At 34.7% G+C, this 19,573-nt stretch overlaps 1 protein-coding gene across 2 annotated transcripts in view; it reads right to left on the reverse strand.

Annotated features, from left to right (window-relative positions):
- The window catches only part of PALS2 (protein associated with LIN7 2, MAGUK family member), a 109,263-nt gene that overhangs the window by 43,424 nt on the left and 46,266 nt on the right, over positions 1-19,573 (reverse strand). For both annotated transcript variants that reach the window (XM_040644182.1, XM_040644184.1), the window contains exon 3: positions 2,918-3,070. In XM_040644182.1, coding sequence (XP_040500116.1) covers positions 2,918-3,070 — 153 coding nt within the window. The remainder of the gene's footprint in view (positions 1-2,917; positions 3,071-19,573) is intronic.

Below are 19,573 nucleotides of genomic sequence, written 5' to 3' on the forward strand. Positions count from 1 at the left end.
AGCTGAGTTAAATTTTTTTGAGTGGATGGAGCTCAAAAACAAAATAGAAAGAAGGGAGAAAATGTCAACAAATTAGAACAGAAGCAATCAGGATATGAATTTAATTGGTATTTTCTGGTCATTTCATGAATATGCTGTAAGAGACTAAAAAAAATTTCAAAAAGAAAAAAGAAATCACAAATCCACATGTAAAGATTATTCCTAGAATGCTAGAAGTTGCTCAAATCTCTAACCTGGGCTGCTTAGTTTTCACTCTATGCCCTGCTTAGCCAGCATTATCTACTCCTGTGACTTGAACCACTACTTAAACACTGATAACTTCCAGAACTCTCATGAGCTTCAGATTCAATGACAAAAAATCTGTCCACAACTAGCCAGTCACGATAATTTGAAAATCAAAGAGTAAAGATGGTAAAGGATTGAAACATACTGAATTAATGAAAAATCTGTAACTGCACAATGCTATTTAAAAAACAGAAGAACTGAAAAACTCATCTGTTGCCATTCAAGACTGCTATTTTAAACAATTCGTTACTTTAAAAATTGGTAAAGGGAAGGATCAGGCATTTCTGTGATTTTTCAGTATGAAATGCATTATGGGGTAACTAAATCGTTCAGTTGATGAGGAAAAGCTCTACTTTATATAAGAACAGCAGCTACAAAATGTAGAATGAGAGAATATGAAAAAACATCATTTTGAAGTCTCTAATGAAAATACTGATTCAGGCAAGGATTAATTTGTGTTCATAAATAGATAAATGGTTGAACAGGAAACAGCGTTTGTATAATGCTAGAATAATAACACACTAGATTATGTCCTAGTGAAAAGTATTTCAAAGGAAGGATTAGACGGTCTATGCCCTAAATCAAGGGACCAATCTCAGCAACAATACTGGTGGGCTAACTAGGTGTCACACATCTTCTGATGTAGTTTAATTCATGTTGCATTACATCACTAAAATTCTAGTTCCAAATAATTAAATAATCAACCTTTTAGATAGAACTTCTGTTTACAGGAAATAGAAGGGATAATTAAACAACACAGCAAAGAGACAACCAGATTCATCCAGGGAGTGGGACATTCTTCAGGGCAATGGTCTGGTCTCTTAATAGGTGAACATCATAATCAAGCGAGAAAGGATGGTCCATTCAGATGCCACACATGAATCTAGGTTGGAAACCCATAAGTACAAACCAGCTGTAAAGAATATTTTGGTGTCAAATATTTTGGAGATGTTTGAATATGTGTATTACATGAGATGAAGATCCACTGAAATGGAAAAGTGGAAATCAATGACTGAAAAAAAAGGGTAAGTTACAAAATAGCTTGTACAAAAGGATCTCAACCAGTAAAGAAAAAATATGTACCTTTATGCATAGAAAAAGTATGGAGGAATATGTACTAGGATAGTACAGTAGTGATCCGGGTAGTAAGAATGCAACGTCTTAATTTTTAAATTTTTGCTTGCCAGTATTTTCTAATTATATTTATTAAACTTTATATAAATTTATATACTTATTAAATTTTATATATTTATTAAAGATAGATAACATGTCTAAAAGCTCCACCGGATGCTTCTGAAGTATCACAAACCTAACATGGCTGGTTACCTTAACATTAACATGTCAGTTTCTTCTAGAGTGTTCCTTACCTCAGTGAGTGCCATCAATTATTTGTTAGAAATCCTATCCTTATCAACTTCCCACATCTCTCTTCTGCAACTATCACATGTAACCAATCACCAAGTCCTACTGATTTTACTGCTTAAAACTTGAAAATCCTCACACTTTCTACTCTTGACACTGCTGTCATAGTTTTTTGCCTTAGTGCTTAACCATCTTGCTCCACAATCTGCCCTCTCCTTGTGTAATACCTCCCACTCTTCCCCCTCATGGTTTCCCACTGTCCCCAGGATAAAGTCCAAATGGCTTACTGTGCCTTATAAGGCCTTCATCAACTGGCACAAGCATATAGGATGTCTCTGATATGCGTTCATTTTTTTGTACTTTAAGATACTGATTCATGGAGCAACCGACTCACTATAAACCTTTGTATTTTGCAGCCATACTGCTGAAGAGTCACAGAAAGTCCTTGAGAAAAATCAAAGAGGTGTTGACATTTGATTTTCAATGCTGAGATTTAGAGTGAAAAGCACTTTATTCTTCTATCCCAGCACCACTTACAGAACAGTCCATTCTTTCTCCCCTAAAATGTAGTATCTCTATCATAAATCAAATTGCCATATACATGTGGATGTATTTCTGGGGTTTTTTATTCTCTTCCATTGGTCTATTTTTCTAATACTGTCCCAATGCCACACTTAATTATAGGTTAATAAGAAATCTCTCTCCCTTCCCCTCCACTTTCTCTTTTAAAACTGACTTTTCTTTGTTAAACAGATTTACTTTCCACTGCTACAGACCAAAGCTTAGATTGCACCTATTTTTTTGCACCTATGGAGGAAATGTTACGGATTAGTTTCTATCCTTACACAGTTCTCTTTTGTTCCAAAGTCACTGATTGCGTCTCAGGCTCAGAAGCAACACTGAAACAGCTTTAATAAGGAGGGCTGTGAAACAGTGGTAGTGAAGAAGGAAAATCTATTATCACAGTACGAAAAATGTCTCTAGCATGTTGTCTGGTGGTGAATCAAGGCTGGCTTCAATTACACAATGGAAAATCCATTCTGATGTATTTCTGCTATACATTTATGTAGTATGGATTAGTTGTGTGTGTCTTGTTTTGATATCCTCAGTATTTTAGGACATTAAAATACCTAAGTTGGAATTTACATATTTACAAAATATGGCTCTAAATAATCTTAAATAAATCACCTTAAACTGGAACTTAACTACTAAAAGAGAATACTTTGAGAATACAGGGGACTTGGGAAAAAGAGTAATAGGCAAAATTTACCTGGAAGTGAGGCTCTTTGAGTATACCAACCAGTTCTGCCACATTTTCATCCACATTTATTAAGGGAGTGATATCTTCAAGAATTTCATTGACTAATTCTAAGTTATTATCACTGACAGCTTCTAGTTTTGAATCTTCTAGCCTCTCGTGAGCCTGAAAAGATAACGGTATAATTAAAGTCATAACACATATTGTTTTGCTCCAGACCATGGTTTTCTTCTTTTCATAAAGAACACTTAAAAAGATACTACTGAAGGTTTGATTCATTGAAATCAAATTTAATATTCCAATCAGAGGCAATATATAGATTTTATAGTAAATGTTATCAGAAATACAATAAATCTTGGCTTCTATTCCTATTCTAAAAGTCATGGAAACTTGTTTTAATAACTAAACCATGAAAAACCTAAATAGGTCAAATGACAACTGAAAAACACACATTTCCTACCCAATAGAATTTCCTAATGACTTTCTGGTCTAGGTTCAAACTCTAGATGATACTGCTTATGCTTAATGAAAATTAATGATTATGCATAATAAAAATTAAAAAATAGGAATGTAATCATTATATGGACAGCCATTATAAAATAATAATCATTTGGGGAGCGCCAAATCCTAAAGCTACCATTTTCCAATTTTGAAAATCAGCAAAATTAAATCAATTCAAGGAAGTCAGCTCTTGAACTGGACCTTGTAGGATTGTTTGATTTCATTAGGGGAGTGATCCCCTCCTGTCTCTTTATCTTAAGCCACTTTTTTTTTTTTTTAAATCTCACCATCTTTTCCATGGAAAATGAACCACGAATCACACTGTCACAGGAAACAAGTAGTCCTAATTAGACTTTAATAGAGGGAGTAAGACAGAGTTTTAAATTCAAACTGAAAATGAACACTAAGCAGTCTCCCTCTTTTAAGTGCTCTTTGTTTTTCTGATAAATGGTTGCTGTCTGATTTTGAAGGCAGGCAAAGCATAACTGTTAAGATTTAATGTATAAATGGGGGCGCCTGGATGGCACAGCGGTTAAGCGTCTGCCTTCACCTCAGGGCGTGATCCCCCTGTTCTGGGATCAAGCCCCACATCAGGCTCCTCCGCTATGAGCCTGCTGCTTCCTCTCCCACTCCCCCTGCTTGTGTTCCCTCTCTCGCTGGCTGTCTCTGTCTCTGTCAAATAAATAAATTAAAAAAAAAATCTTTAAAATAAAAAAAATAATTAAAAAAAAGATTTAATGTATAAATGAAACCATGTAAGATGACAAATCTGGTATTTAATATTTTAAGATCCATTTCTGTAAGTGCTCAGGAAAAATCCAAGTTTCAAGCAGTAACAGTATCAATTAAACGTTATTGGTACCTATAATACTTTAGCTGTTATGTCTACCACTGAGTGGATCCTTCAAAGACAGAGTCTGATTTTTAAAATGCGATTTTTTTATTTAAATGTATTTTTTCTAGGTGACTTGCAAGAATGAAATAAGTGTTTAAGTGGAAGAGCGGGCTATATATTAAGCAACATTTTTAAGAAACAGCTCAGGAAAAGAAAATTTTAAGTCATATGAAATGACAGAAGAAATTATAACTGTTATTAAAGAAAAATGTCAAAAGACCAAATGTAATTTAGAGGAAGGAGTTTCTATTACATTTAGAAAAGAAAAAAAATTAGATAAGAAAAAAATTAAGATTAGGAAATGCCACAAAGAATGAAATGGGTAAATCTGTAATTTTCTGGAAGTTTAATATAAACCTAATAAGGATAAGATGATGAGGACACTCAACATATATCATAAAATGATTATCACCATTGGAAAAAACCTAAAATAATGGACATAACTAGCTATTAACTCTTACAAAACAAGCTAGAATTGCTTATTGCTTTAATACAAATATTTGCTGTTAACAAATATTTAATTTAGCATCGTTAACCTTGCAATACCCTATTACTCTTACGGTAGTATAAGAAAGTTTAAGGAAAGAAAGGAAGTAAAGGAGCTTAACATTTATCGAGGGCTTTTTGTGTATGTGTCAGGAACTATATTCTCAGTGCTGTGTGTGTGTGTGTGTGTGTGTGTGTGTGTGTATTAGGCAAAGGTAGGTGTATTGTTGTTCTCCTCACCTTACATAGATGCTGATGCAAAATAAGATGAAGTGATTTGCTTGAATCCACACTACTGATAAGTGGCAGAGTCAGGTAGTCTAATACCAAGGCTTGAATGCTTACCTACTAAAGCTTATTTGACTTCATCACTATATAGACAGGCACTGAAATATCATACTGTGGCTAACTATTCCATCTATTATATGATGTATTATTCTAATTCATTTAACTGTGAGATATGCTCCCATTGACTGCTAGTTGATTTGTTGCTTCTTTGTATGCTCTTCTAGTCTAGATGTGTTTGTTCTACTGCATATATCCCCACAGTTATTTTATACTCCTGTGGTTCAGAATACCACCCATCCCTTCAATCTGTACCCTCTCTGCTCCAAGTAAGAGTTATAACCACCACCTGTTTCTCCAGGAAAGAGATAATGACTGCCTTACAATTTTCAGGTACTATGTCAATATATTTTCTGTAACATCCTATGGTCATGTAATATATCAATAAAGACACTGGGACAAGAGACAGAAATTATCACTGACTTGAGAACTCTAATATAGCTCCCTTTGTTTTTATGTTCATCTACCTTATTGCTCCCAAACTGGGTGAGGACACATGGGAATGTGGAAGAGGAAGTCAAGTAGGAAGTCAAGTAGTCAATAACAAAATTATGTTATAAAGACAAACATACCCAAAGGTTTTTTCATATCAACTACACAGACTGGTGCTATAGTAGGGAAGAATCTCACTACACAATAAGAAATTCTCAGAGAAAAAAAAGAAAAAAGGTTTTTTAGTGAAACTGCAGCTATAATTATATTAACACAGAAAGCCAATTTCTAAAATACAGTTGGGTTCTATCAAGATCAACTGTACTTTTTCCAGGAAAGCAAAAGCAGGTCTGTATTTGTTAGTACACAGATTTTTAAGCTTAAGATACTGTGAAAAAAGCTAGGACCTCTATTCACTTTAAAGTCAGAATTTATTTAGATTTCAAGAGGCAAGTGCCAACTTGAATTTAACCGATCAGACCAAAAAAAAAAAAAAAAAAAAAGACAAAGGATATATTGAAAATTGACCAGAAGGACGGATGAATCATAAACTATTTGAATAAATGGGTCTTGTTTCCTTTAAGAAAAGACATTATTAGAAAGCTAGCATAACGTAATAAAAACATATTCCACCTGACACAAGTGGTTGAAAGAACATGCCATGACTGGTTTCGTAGAACACTTGGAGCTGATACAGATATGGCCTAGCTTTCTTGTATGACCAGTTCTGAGAATCCTATTTACCACTGCACCTTAGAAAAATGAACTACAGAGAAGAAAAAGTTCTTTCAGGATTTCTAGGTATTTCTTCTAGGCACAGTCCAATCATGCTTGCAAGCCCAAAAAAAAAAAAAAAAAAAAAAAAAGTTTAACAAGTTGTGGGCTATAACTAAAGTGACAAATACTATTTATTTTTTTATATCTAATATTATTATTATGTGTAATAACCTTCCCTTTTGTTCTTAAAAGCAAGGACCAAAATATCATAAATTTTGTTTCTATCTTTGAATATGGCTAAGTATGTGGTAGTTACTCATTAAATGTTTCTTAAATAGTAAATGGGAAATAAGTTTTGCTGTGGTCAGTCATCCCCTTCTACTCTAGAAATTTTAGGAAGAGAAAGATCAAGAGAAGCCCACAAACAGTCAAAAATAAATAAAAATTTGAGCAGAAAATAGAAATGAGACAGGGAATAGAAAAGTAAATTTCTATTTTGCTTCTGCATACATTATATCAAAGACAATGAGATTTGTTCTGAACAAAAAAAATGGATGAAATAAGTATAAATAAATTAGAACTGAATTCTCTAATGAGTAAAGAACTTGTCAGAAATCTAGTTAACAAAAGGAGTTCAAATTCTTAGATTAATTATATATCGAAGTACTCAGGGCGCTTTTAAATAACATTGCCGAGCCACTCTTAGAGTTATCTGTAGAAAAAAAGAACCACACAGATGCCAAAGAACTAGAAATGGGAATCTGTTATACTTTTTTAAATGAGAAAGACCTTTTTTCTTTTTTTTTTTTTTTAAGCTTCACTTTAACAGTATTCAGAGAAAATATAAAAGAATACTTTTTATAATCTCTGAGTGGGAAAGACCTTTCTAACTTATGTTGCAAAATCTGGAAGCTATAAATTAAACAAAAAAGGCCCAATAAAATTAACTATATTTAAAAATTTAAATTTCTTGTCAAAAATCAGCAAAGTCAAAATACAAATAACAAACTAGGGTTAAAATACTTATAAATCATATTACAGACAAAAGGCTAATTTCCTTATACATAAAGGACTTCTTTTACTTATTAGAGAGAGAGAGCATGAGCACTAGCAGGGGAAAGGAAGAGGGACAAGCACACTCCCTGGTGAGTGGGGAGTCTGACATGGGGCTTAACCCCAGGATCCTGAGATCATGACCTAAGCCCAAGTCAGATGGTTAACCAACTGAGCCACAGAGGCACCCCTACATAAAGGACTTCTATAAACCAATAAGAAAAAGATCAACACATAAAGAGAAATAGGCAAATAGTATGAAAAGAAAAATGCAGAAAAGGAAATTCAAATACCTCTCTTCAACATATGAAAAGATACACAACCACCTTCATGATAAGAAGTACAAACTAAAATTATAGTACAATATTCTTTTTTTTTTATTAGATTGGCAAGGATAAAAATTCTGATAACAGGGGCGCCTGGGTAGCGCAGTCGTTAAAGCGTCTGCCTTCGGCTCAGGACGTGATCCTGGCGATCCGGGATCGAGTCCCACATCAGGCTCCTCCGCTGGGAGCCTGCTTCTTCCTCTCCCACTCCCCCTGCTGTGTTCCCTCTCTCGCTGGCTGTCTCTCTGTCACATAAATAAATAAAAAATCTTTAAAAAAAAAAAAAATTTTAAAAAAAAAAAAAATTTTAAAAAAAAAAAAAATTTTAAAAAAAAAAAAAATTTTAAAAAAAAAAAAAATTTTAAAAAAAAAAAAAATTTTAAAAAAAAAAAAAATCTTTAAAAAAAAAAAAAAATTCTGATAACATACCATGTTGGTGAGAATATAGTAAAAGACAGATACTCTCACACATGTTTTTTTTCTGGTGGGAACATACTAGTGAGCAAAGTACACATTCATCTGAAGACAGACGACAGTATGGGCCATAAAACACATCTTAAAAAGTTTATAAGAATAAAAATCATAATACGTATGCTCTGAGACAATGGAATCAAATCAAAACTCAATAATAGAAAAACAGCCAGAAAACTCAAAACATTTGGAGACAAAGCAACACTTTTTTTTTTCCTTCAGGATTTATTCATGAGAGATAGCACACAAGTGCATAAGTGGGGGTCAGGGGGAAGGGGCAGAGGGAGAAAGAGAAGCAGACTCCCTGCTAAACAGGGAGCCGGATGTGGGGCTCGAGACCAGAACCCTGGGATCATGATCTGAGCCAAAGGCAGACGCTTAACTGACTGAGCTGCCCAGGAGCCCCCAAAGCAACACATTTCCAAAAACACATGGGTCAAAGAAGAAGTCTTAAGAAAAATTTAAAAATATGTGATCCAAACGAAAATACAACTTACCAAATTTTGTGGGATGTGGCAAAAGCAGTGTTTAAAGGGGAATTTATAGCACTGAATGCATAGTTAGAAAAGAAAAAAAAAGGCCTAAAATCAATAATCTAAACTTACATCTTATAAAGTCAAGAAAAAAGAACAAATTAAATCCAGAGTAAGTAGAAGGAAAGAAATAATCAAATTTAAAGCCGAAACCAATGAAAATGAAACCAGGAAGTCAATAAAAGTTAATGAAACCAAAAGCTGGTTCTTTGAAAAGATTAAAATTGATAAACTTCTTGCTAGGTTAACTAAGAAAAAACGAGAAGACGGAGATTTACTAATAACAGAAATGAAAGGGGGGCCATCACTACTGATGCTATAGACATTAAAGAATTCTATGCCCACAAATTTGATAACCTATATGAAATGGACCAATTCCTTTAAATACACAATCCACCAAAACTCACAAAAGGAGATATAGATAACTTGAAGAGTACTATATCTGTTAAAGAAATTAAATCAATAATTAATAACCTTCCCAAACAGAAAGCACTAGGCCCACCAGGGACTAACTGGTATATTCTACCAAATATTTAGGGAAGAAATTATACCAATTTTCTACAGTCTCTTCCAGGAGATAGAGGAAACATTTCTTAACTCATTCTATAGGGACAGCATTACTCTAACGCCAAAACTGGACAAAAACATTACATGTCATTATACATTTGTTAAAACCCACAGACACACATATACAACACAAAGTATGAACACTGATGTGGACTATGGACTTAAGTTAATAAAGTTTTAAATTTATAAAAAATTGAGCAGAAAGTACAGAGAATTTCTATGCATCTGCCTTACCCCAGTTTCTCTTATTTACATCTTGCATTAGTATACATTTGTTATAAGCCAATTTGATACAGTATTATTAATTAAAGACTATGGTTTACATTAAGATCCCCTCTAAATATGGTGCCATTCCATGGGTTTTGACAAATGCATAATGTCATCTATGCACATTTACTGTATCATACAGAATAGTCCCACGGCCCTAAAAATGGTCCATGCTTCACCTATTCATCCCTCCCTGTACTCTCCCAAACCCTGGCAACAACTGATTCTTTTGTACTGTCTACAACTTTTGCTTTTTCCAGAATGAAATGTAGTTAGAATCATACAGTATATACCTTTTCTAGCAAGGTTTCTTTCATCTAGCAATATGTATTTGTAGTTCCTCCATATTGTTTTGAAGTTTCATAGCTCATTTCTTTTTATTGCTGAATAATATTCCATTGTATGGATGCATCACACTTTATCTATGCTCCTATTAAAAAAATCATGGTTTGCTTCCAAGTTTTGACAATTATGAATAAATATGCTATAAACATTCACATGTAGATTTCTGAACATAAATTATCAGCTCCCTTGGGTAATCATCAAGGAGTACAATCACTGGATTGTACGGTAATACTATGTTAGCTTTGTAAGAAACTGCCAAAGTGTCTTCCAAAGTAGTTGTACTATTTGCATTGCTACCAGCAATGAATGAACAGCTTTCTTTTTAGGATACAGGCCTCCTCAGAGATATTGCAGGTTCAGGTCCAGAATACCAAAATAAAGTGAACATTGCAAAAAGGGAATATTGCAATAAAGTCAGTCAAGGAATTTTTTGTTTTTTCCAGTGCATATGAAGTTATGTTTATACTACAGGGTAGTCTATTAAGTGTACAATAACATTGTATCTGAAAAACAATGTATAGACCTTAAATAAAAATTACCTTATTGCTAAATCTGCTAACCATCGTTGAGCTTTTGGCAAGTCAACGTTTTTGTTGGAAGAGGGTTGCACCTCAACGTTGAAGGCTGTTAACTGATCAGGGTGGTGTTGCTGAAGGCCTGGGTGGCTGTGGCAATTTCTTAAAATAAGACAATGAAGTCTGCTGCATCAATGGACTCTGCCTTTTATGAACAATTTCTTTGTAGCAGGAGAGTCTGTTTGGCAGTTTTTCCCCAACAGCAGAACTTCTATCAAAATTTAGAGTCAATCTTCTCAAACCCTGCTATTACATTATCAACTAAGTTTATGTAACATTCCAAATCCATTGCTGTCATTTCAACAATCTTCATAGCACTTCTTCAAGAGTAGATTCCATCTTAAGAAATCACTGTCTCTGCTCACCCACTAGAAACAACTCCTCATTTGAGGAGATGGGTGGTTCAGTTGGTTAAGTGCCCAACTCTTGAATTCAGCTCAGGTCATGATCTCAGGGTTGTGAGACTGAGCCCTGTGTCAGGCTTGCACTCAGCACGGAGTCTGCTTGAGAGTCTCTCCCTCTGCCCCTTCCCCACCTGCTCATGAGCACACACACTCTCTCTTAAACAACTCCTCGCCCATTAAAAAGTTTATTATGAGGTTGCAGCAATTCAAATATTATCATGAAAATGTGGAAATAGTGTGAGAATTACCAAAATGTGACACAGAAAAATGAAGTGAGCAAACGCTGCTGAAAAAAAATGGTAGTGACAGATTTGCTCAAAGCAGGGTTGCCACAAACCTTCAACTAAAACAGCAACAACAAAAAAACCCACCACCAAAAAACCATAGTATCCGTGATGAAATAAAGAGAAGCACAATAAAATGAAGGACACCTGTGTATGTTTTGCAAATATTTTCCCCCAATCTGTACCTTTCCTTTTCATTTTCTTCTTTTTTTTTGTTTTTTGTTTTGATAATTTTTTATTATGTTAGCCACCATACAGTATATCCTTAGTTTTTGATGTAATGTTCCATGATTCATTACTTGCGTATAACACCCAGTGCACCATGCAGTATGTACCCTCCTTAATACCCATCACCGGCCTATCCCAACCCCCCACCCCTTCCCCTCTAAAGCCCTCAGTTTGTTTCCCAGAGTCCACAGTCTCTCACGGTTCATTCTCCCTTCTGTTTACCCCCCCTTCATTCTTCCCTTCCTTCTCCTACCAATCTTCCTATTTATGTTCCATAAATGAGTGAAACCATACGATAATCGACTTCCATTTTCTTAATGGTATCTTTTAAAGTAGAAAGTTTTAAATTTTGATAAAATCTAATTAATGAAATTTTTCATTATGCTTCATGCTTTTTATATCTTATCTAAGACATCTTTCTCTAACCCAAAGTTGCAAAGTTTTCCTTATGTATTCTTTTAAAAGTTTTAAAATTTTAGCTCTTACTTTTAGATCTATGATCTATTTTGAGGTAATTGTTGTTTATAATGTGAGGAAAAAGATGATGTTCATTTTTTTGCATATAAATATTCGATTGTTCCAGCAACATTTATTGAAAGGACTATCATTTCTTCATTGAATTACCATGGTGCTACTAATAAAAACCAGTTGACCATATATATATATATCTTGGTCTATTTCTGGGCTCTATTCTGTGACACTGATCTATATGCCAATACTACAATGCTTTCTTTACTGTAGAGTAATAGTAATCCTTGAAATTAGGTTGTAGAGAGCATAAAATTTTCTTCTTTTTTAAAACTGTTTTGGTTAGTCTAGGTTCTTCATAAATTTCAGTATCAATATGTCGGCCTGAAATTTTGACTGGGATTCTACCGAATCTACAGATCACTTTGGGGAGAACTGACAATATTAACAGTACTGAGCCTTCCAAACCCTGTATGTATGTATGTATATACGCCTTTACAATTCAGCAATTTTTTTTTAGTTTCCAGTGTATAGGTCTGGCACATATTGTTAAATTGACTCCTATTTCTTTAACTAGTATATAAAAATACAACTGATTTATGTAGACTGAGCTTGAATCTTATGACCTTGCTAAACTCACTTGTTAGCTCTAGGTTTGTTTTTCTTCCTACTGATGAATTCTTAGGATTTTCAATATAAACAATAATGTCGTCTTTGAATAAAGATAGTTTATTTTTTCTTCTTCAATCTGTCTGCCTTTTATTTATCTACTTTTCCTTGCCTTTTTGCACTAGCTAGTACCAGTTCTGTATCTGGTACAAAAGTAAATGGAAATGATGAAGGCTGAACAGAAGTGATCACAGAAAGCATTCTGTCTTCCACCATTAATTATGATGTTAACTGCAATTTTTTTAATAGATGTCCATCATGTTCAGGCAATTTCCTTCTAAGTTTACCAAGTTTTTATCAGGAATGAATGTTCAATTTTGTAAAATGCTTTTCCTGCGACTAGTAGCACAATCACATGACTTTTATCATATCAACAAAATGGTGACATTTATTGGTTTTTAAATATTAAGGCAGTCTTGCATTTTTTAGACAAAACTCAACTTGATAATGGGGTATTATCCTTTCTGTATGTTGCTGGATTTGATTTGCTAGTATTATCTTAAGAACTTGAAGTCTATGTTCAAGAGGGGTACTATTTTGCAGTTTTCCTTTCTTGAAATGTTCATAGCTGGCTTTGCTATTACGGTAACACTGAGCCTCATAAAATAGTAAATGTTTCCTTCTCATCCTCTTTTTCTGGAAGAAATCAAGTGGAACTGCAAATATTCAGTTTAAAAAATATAGAGCTATTCAGGTTGTCTATTCTTATGTAGGCTTTAGTTTGTGTCTTTTAAGGAATTAATCGATTTCATCTAAGTTGTCATAACTATTGTCATAAAGTCGTTCATAATATTTCTTATTATTCTTGCAATGTCTGTTGGATTTGTTGTAGTGAGGTCCTCTCATTTCTGACACTGATAATTTGGGTCTAGCTACAGGATTACTGATTTTATTATTTCAAGTTACACTGACTTTGTCTATTTGCCTTTTATATGTTTAGTCTTTTTATTATTTACTTTCTTTCTGCTTATTTTGAATTTAATTTGCTCTTCTTTTTCTATTTTCTCAAGGTGGACACTTTGATGACTGATTTACATATTGTTCTTTTCTGATAAAGGAATTTTCCTCCAAGCATTGTTTTGACACATATTTTCATTTCATTCAATTCCAAACATTTTTTTTCTGTTTCTTCGGGATTTCTTCTCTGCCCTATGGCTATTTAGAAGTATACTGTTTAATTTCCAGATACTTGGGGATTTTTCAAATAACTCTTATTGAATTTTAGTTTAATTCTGCTTTAGTTTCACAGGTCTGCTATAACAAACTGGGGTGAATCTGCCCAATGTACTGTGTAGTATGAGGACTCTTCGACTCTCTTGTGGGAATGCAAACTATTCTCCATACTTTGTGATCTCTGGAAATTGTTTGGCCTACTGTGCTTTCCAGGGGATCTTCTCTGGAACTCTAGAAGCCTACTTCATACCTATATAGGTCAGTGCTCAAAGATTTGAGGGCAGATCTCCAGAGCTCTTTCTGTGTTCAGCTTCCCCCTCCCTGATATTTTGCCACACAAATTCCAGTCACCTCCATCTCCCCAAATCCTGACCTCTATGAAGACTACTGGCCTGTTTGTATTTCTTTTCTTTCCTGCAGCCTGAAAACTATCCTCAATTTCATAATGCTCACTTTATTTGTTTCCTTTCTGCCAGGGATCATGGTCCTGTGCTGCCTACTATCCCATGTCTAAAGATGGTTTCCCTCCCCATCCCATATTTTGCTAACTTGTGATGGTAATTCAAGACTATTTTTTCTTCCTTATGGCTTGGGTGAACTTTATTCATTCTTGTAACTTTACTTTTCGTGATACACTAGAGATTTCAGTATGCATCCCTGACTTTTTATACACTGTAAGCCATTTCTTCTACCATTTACTGAACATTGTTATTACTTCATTTTAAAAGTCAATATTATATTTACCATTAGTATTCCCGTTCCTTTGTCATTCTTTCTGCCAGAAAAACTTCCTTTTGCATTTCTTATAGAGTAAATGGAGATTATTTTTCTCAGATTTCATTTGTCTAAAAGTAAAAATCTTTATTTTGCTTTCATTGCCAGAAAGGGAATTTAAGGTTGGCAGTGTTTTTATTTCAAAACGTTAATGATCTCAGTGCACTCTGTTTTGACATATATAGTTCCTGTTTGGGGTTTTTTTTTTTTTTTTTTTAAGATTTGATTTATGTGAGAGAGGGAATGAGAGAGAGACAGCATGAGAGCGGGGAGGGTCAGAGGGAGAAGCCGACTCCCGGCTGAGCAGGGAGCCTGACATGTGACTCATCCCAGGCCTCCAGGATCACACCTGAGCCGAACACAGTCAATTAACCAACTGAGCCACCCAGCGCCCTATAGTTCCTGTTTTACTGCTAACCATTAGGCTTACTGTTTCTCTTTAAAAGTATTCTTATCTGGTTACTTTACAAATATTCACTCTGTCTCTGATTTTTATGAATTTGACTATGTTGTTCAAAGTATGTTTTTCTTTATATTTTTCCTGCAAGAGGATTCACTTTGCTTCCTGGAGCTTCAGTTGATGCTGTTCATCAGTTTTGAAAATTCTCGGCTACTATATCTTCACAGTATTGTGAAGTATTCACACTATTTCTTCTGTTCCATTCCCTTCTCTCTTTCTGGGATACCAATTACATGTATATCAAACCTTCTGAGTATGCCTCCTATTCTCTGTTTTTTCCATACTTGCTACTGAGTTTCAGTTTGGATGCTTACTACTGGACTGTCTTTAAATTCATGGATCACCTTCTCTGCAATGTTTAATCTATTAACCCCATCAAGTGAGCTTTTAATTTCAGATATTATATATTTGAGTCCTTGAATATCCATGATTGTTTTTTAAAGTATAACTAACATAGTGTTACATTAGTTTCAGGTGTACATTGATTTGACAAATCTACACATTACTCAGGGCTCATCGTGATAAGTACAGTCACCACCTGTTACCATACGTTATTTCAATATCATTAACTATATTCCCTATGCTTTTAATCTCCAAGACTACTTTTTTTACAACTGAAATTTGTACCTCTTAATCTCCCTTATCCATTTCACACATCCCCTACCCACTGCCCCTTCAGCAACCACCAGTTTGTTCTCTATATTTAAGAGTCTGTTTGTTTGCAGTACTGCTTTAAAAAGCCATGAAATGGAACCAACCCAAGTGATCACTGACAGATGAATGAATGAAGATGATGTGATATATTGGGACTACGCCAAAGTAAAAAGCTTTTGCAATGAAGGAAACCATCAACAAAACGACAAGGAAACGTGCTGAGTGGGAGAAGATATTTGCAAATGATAGATCCTATGGGGTTAATATGGAAAATATATAAAGAACTCTTAAACTCAACACCAAAAAAAAAAAAGTAAATAAACTGATTTAAAAATGGGCAGAGCACTTGAATAGACATTTTTCCAAAGAAGACATACAGATGGCCAACAGACACATGAAAAGAAGTTCAACCTCACTAATCACCAGGAAAATGCAAATCAAAACCACAATGAGATATCACCTTACACTTATCAAAATGACTAGAAGCAAAAAGACAAGAAATAAGTGTTGGCAAGGATGTGGAGAAAAAGAATCCTTGTGCACTGCTGGTGGGAATGCAAACTGATGCAGCCACTGTGGAAAATAGTATGGAGGTCCCTCACAAAATTAACAGAAATACCACATAATCTAGTAATTCCACTACTCGGTATTCAGCTAAAGAAAACACATGTGCTAATTCAAAAAGATATATGCACCCCTATGTTTATTCCAGTATTAGTTACAATAGCCAAAATATGGAAGCAGCCCAAACGTCAATGATGGATTAATCAATAAAGAAGATGTGGTATATATACAATGGAATATCACTCAGCCATAAAAAAGAATAAGATCTTGCCATTTACAAAACACGGATGCACCCAGAGGGTATTATGCTAAGTGAAATAAGTCAGACAAATACTGTACGTTTTCACTTCTATGTAGAATCTAAAAAACAAAATAAACAAAAAACAGAAACAGACCCATAAATACAGAGAACAAACTGATGACTGCCAGAAGGGAAGTAGATAAAAGGATGGGCAGTTGAAGGGGAGTGGGAGATACAGACCTCCAATTATGCAATAAGCCATGTGGACAAATGGTGTAGCATGGGAACACAGTCAATGGTACTGAAATAGTGTTATATGGCGACAGATGGTAGCTGCACTATTGGGGAGAACAGCATAATGTACAGACTTGTCAAATCACTATGCTGTACACCTGAAACTAATATAACATAGTGTGTCAACTATATTTCAAAAGAAAAATGTTTTAAAAAGATGATGGGGGGACACCTTGGTGGCTAAGTTGGTTAAGTGCCTGACTCTTGGTTTTGGCTCAGGTCATGCTCTCAGGGTTGTGGGATGGAGCCCTGAGTGGGGGCAGTGCAGAGTCGGCTTAAGATTCTCTCTCTCTCCCTCTGCTCCACCACCCCCGCTCTGCCCCTGCTCATGTACATGTGTACATAAAATCTTTAAAAAAAGATGATGTGGTACACGTGTATATATACATACATCTGTACATATACACACGTATATAATGGAACATACACACACACACACACACAATGGCATATTATTCAGACATAAAGATGAGATCTTGCCATTTGCAATATATGGATGGACCTAAGGGGTATTATGCTAAGTAAAGTAAGTCAGACAAAAATTAAATGCCATATGATTTCACTTATATATGGAATCTAAAAGACAGAACAAATGACCACTTGATTGATTTTGATTCTAATTTTGATTCTATTTTCTAGTAATATTTTAAATGACTTCATTTTCCCTTTTCTTCTATTAAAATATACTAATACATTATTTTAAAATATTTGTTTATAAACTCTAATAAAAGGATCATCTACGGAACTGCTTCTGTTATTTTTCTCATGATTATTAGTCACACGTCCCTGTCTCTCCATGTGTCTAGCAACATACGCCTCTCTGTTCCCTCAGAAACTTAACCATTTTTCTCTACCTGTTATACTAGGAGTGTTGGCCTGCTGTGACTCAGTATCTCTTTTATGGGAGTAGAAGTCTTCCTTTCCTCCTGGGATTTCTTTTCTTTCATTGTGGGAATACTAAGCTATCATTGTTTCTATTTATTGAGAAGCTGTTTAAATGGTGGATACTATTGGTTGATTCTGCTCTTAATTTCATTTTTTAAAAAGATTTATTTATTTGAGAGTGTGTGCATGAGTGGGAGGGGCAGAGGGAGGAGGAGAGAGAATCCCACGAAGACTTTGCGCTGAGCCCTACGTGGGGCTCAATCTCACCACACTGAGATCATGACCTGAGTCAAAACCAAGTCGGACACTTAACTGAATGTGTCACGCAGGTGCCCCCTTAATTTCATTTTTATCATCAGAAGATTACACTAGCAGCTGAGCTCCTCAAAAGTCATTTAGCCATTTCACCTTTTGAGAATAATGAACAAGATAATCCTCTATAAGGCCAATATCAATGGCACAAAAGCCAGAACAAAAATAATTTTTTACCCACAGAAATTCTTAGGAATACACATGTACACAAAATCTGTGCTACAGTAGAAAGAGCACAGAATTTGAAGAAAGAAGGGCACCTGAGTGGCTCAGTTGTTAAGTGTGTCTTCGGCTCAAGGTGTGATCCTGGGGTCCTGGGATCGGGCCCCGCATGGGGCTCCTCCACTGGGAGCCTGCTTCTTCCTCTCCTACTCCCCCTGCTTGTGTTCCCTCTCTCACTGGCTGTCTCTTTCTCTGTCAAATAAATAAAATCTTAAAAAAAAAAAAAAAAAAAAAAAAAGAATTTGAAGAAAGAAAACCTAGTCTAAAACTCATCTCTGTCAATTTTCTAGGACAGTGACCTTAGACAAATAATTCTTCTACTTTGATTTTCAATTCATTAAGCTGTTGTGAAGACAAAACAATACACTTTAAAGACCTCTGTGAATTATAAACACACAGTAAGATGCCTTATTATCTCATTTCTAAATCTACAGATCAAAGACGATAAATTAAATAAACATGCGGACATGGGTGTGTAATAGATATTGACAATAAAAACTGACAACCAACATTATGATATCAAAGGAAGAGTCAAAAACTATTTTAAAAGTACCAATCAGAGCTAAGGGTGAGCTAGTTAATACAGGCTTAAATAGTCCCTACATATTTCAATAGACCCTGAAGCCACTACTCTATCTTGACATTTATGACAAGAAGTTTGAATTTGAAAATAGAGCATATCCTATAATATTACTATTAAGATAAAGAACTATCTATAAACTTTGGAAAAACTGCAATCGAAAATGACTAAAATTGGGGCACTTGGGTGGCTCAGTCAGTTAAGTAGCTAACACTTGGTTTCAGCTCAGGTCATGATCTCGGGGTCCTGGATGGAGCCCCGCATCACTCTGCTTGAGGATTCTCTCTCTCTCTCCCCTGCAACCCCAGCTCACACTCATTCTCTCTCTCTCTCTCAAATAAATCTTTAAAAAAAAATGACTAAAATAAAAATTCCTGTTGGGTGATATACAACTAGATCCATTTTTACTTAGAGGCCAAATGTTTTATATCATGTGATCTTAGAATGATTAAGTTTATGAATAAAATGAAGAATTTGCATCAACTCACTTTTACAATGGAAAACTTTGTAAAAGGTATGATTTTTCACAAGTGAGAAGAAAAAACTGTGATTAAAAAACGATATGAGAGAGGGCAAAATCAACATACGAGAAGAGCAAAAAGCAAATGAAGGAAAGGCCACAGAAGGCATGTGGCACAGGTTTCTGAAAGCAAGAATCATTTGAAGGAATTCCGAAGAATGGGACAGCAGGGTTGTGAAGTAGTTAACATACCAAGCTTTAGTGATGTTTATGAAAATTAATACAGGATATAGTATAAGTGAAAAAAACTGGACTAAGAATAGTTGTAAAAGTGTGTTTACGGATGAGTTAAAGAGACTATTAGAGAGCTGATTACAGAAACAGACTTAAAATATCAAGGTTATTCAAGAGAAAACAAGATTTCAAAAAGTACTAGATATAGGAAGTCAAGAACTGAAATGAAAAATAGGTACACAGTCTAAT

Source organism: Ursus maritimus, unplaced genomic scaffold (genome assembly GCF_017311325.1).
Source record: "Ursus maritimus isolate PB19 unplaced genomic scaffold, ASM1731132v1 scaffold_3, whole genome shotgun sequence".
Classification (NCBI taxonomy): Eukaryota; Metazoa; Chordata; class Mammalia; order Carnivora; family Ursidae; genus Ursus; species Ursus maritimus.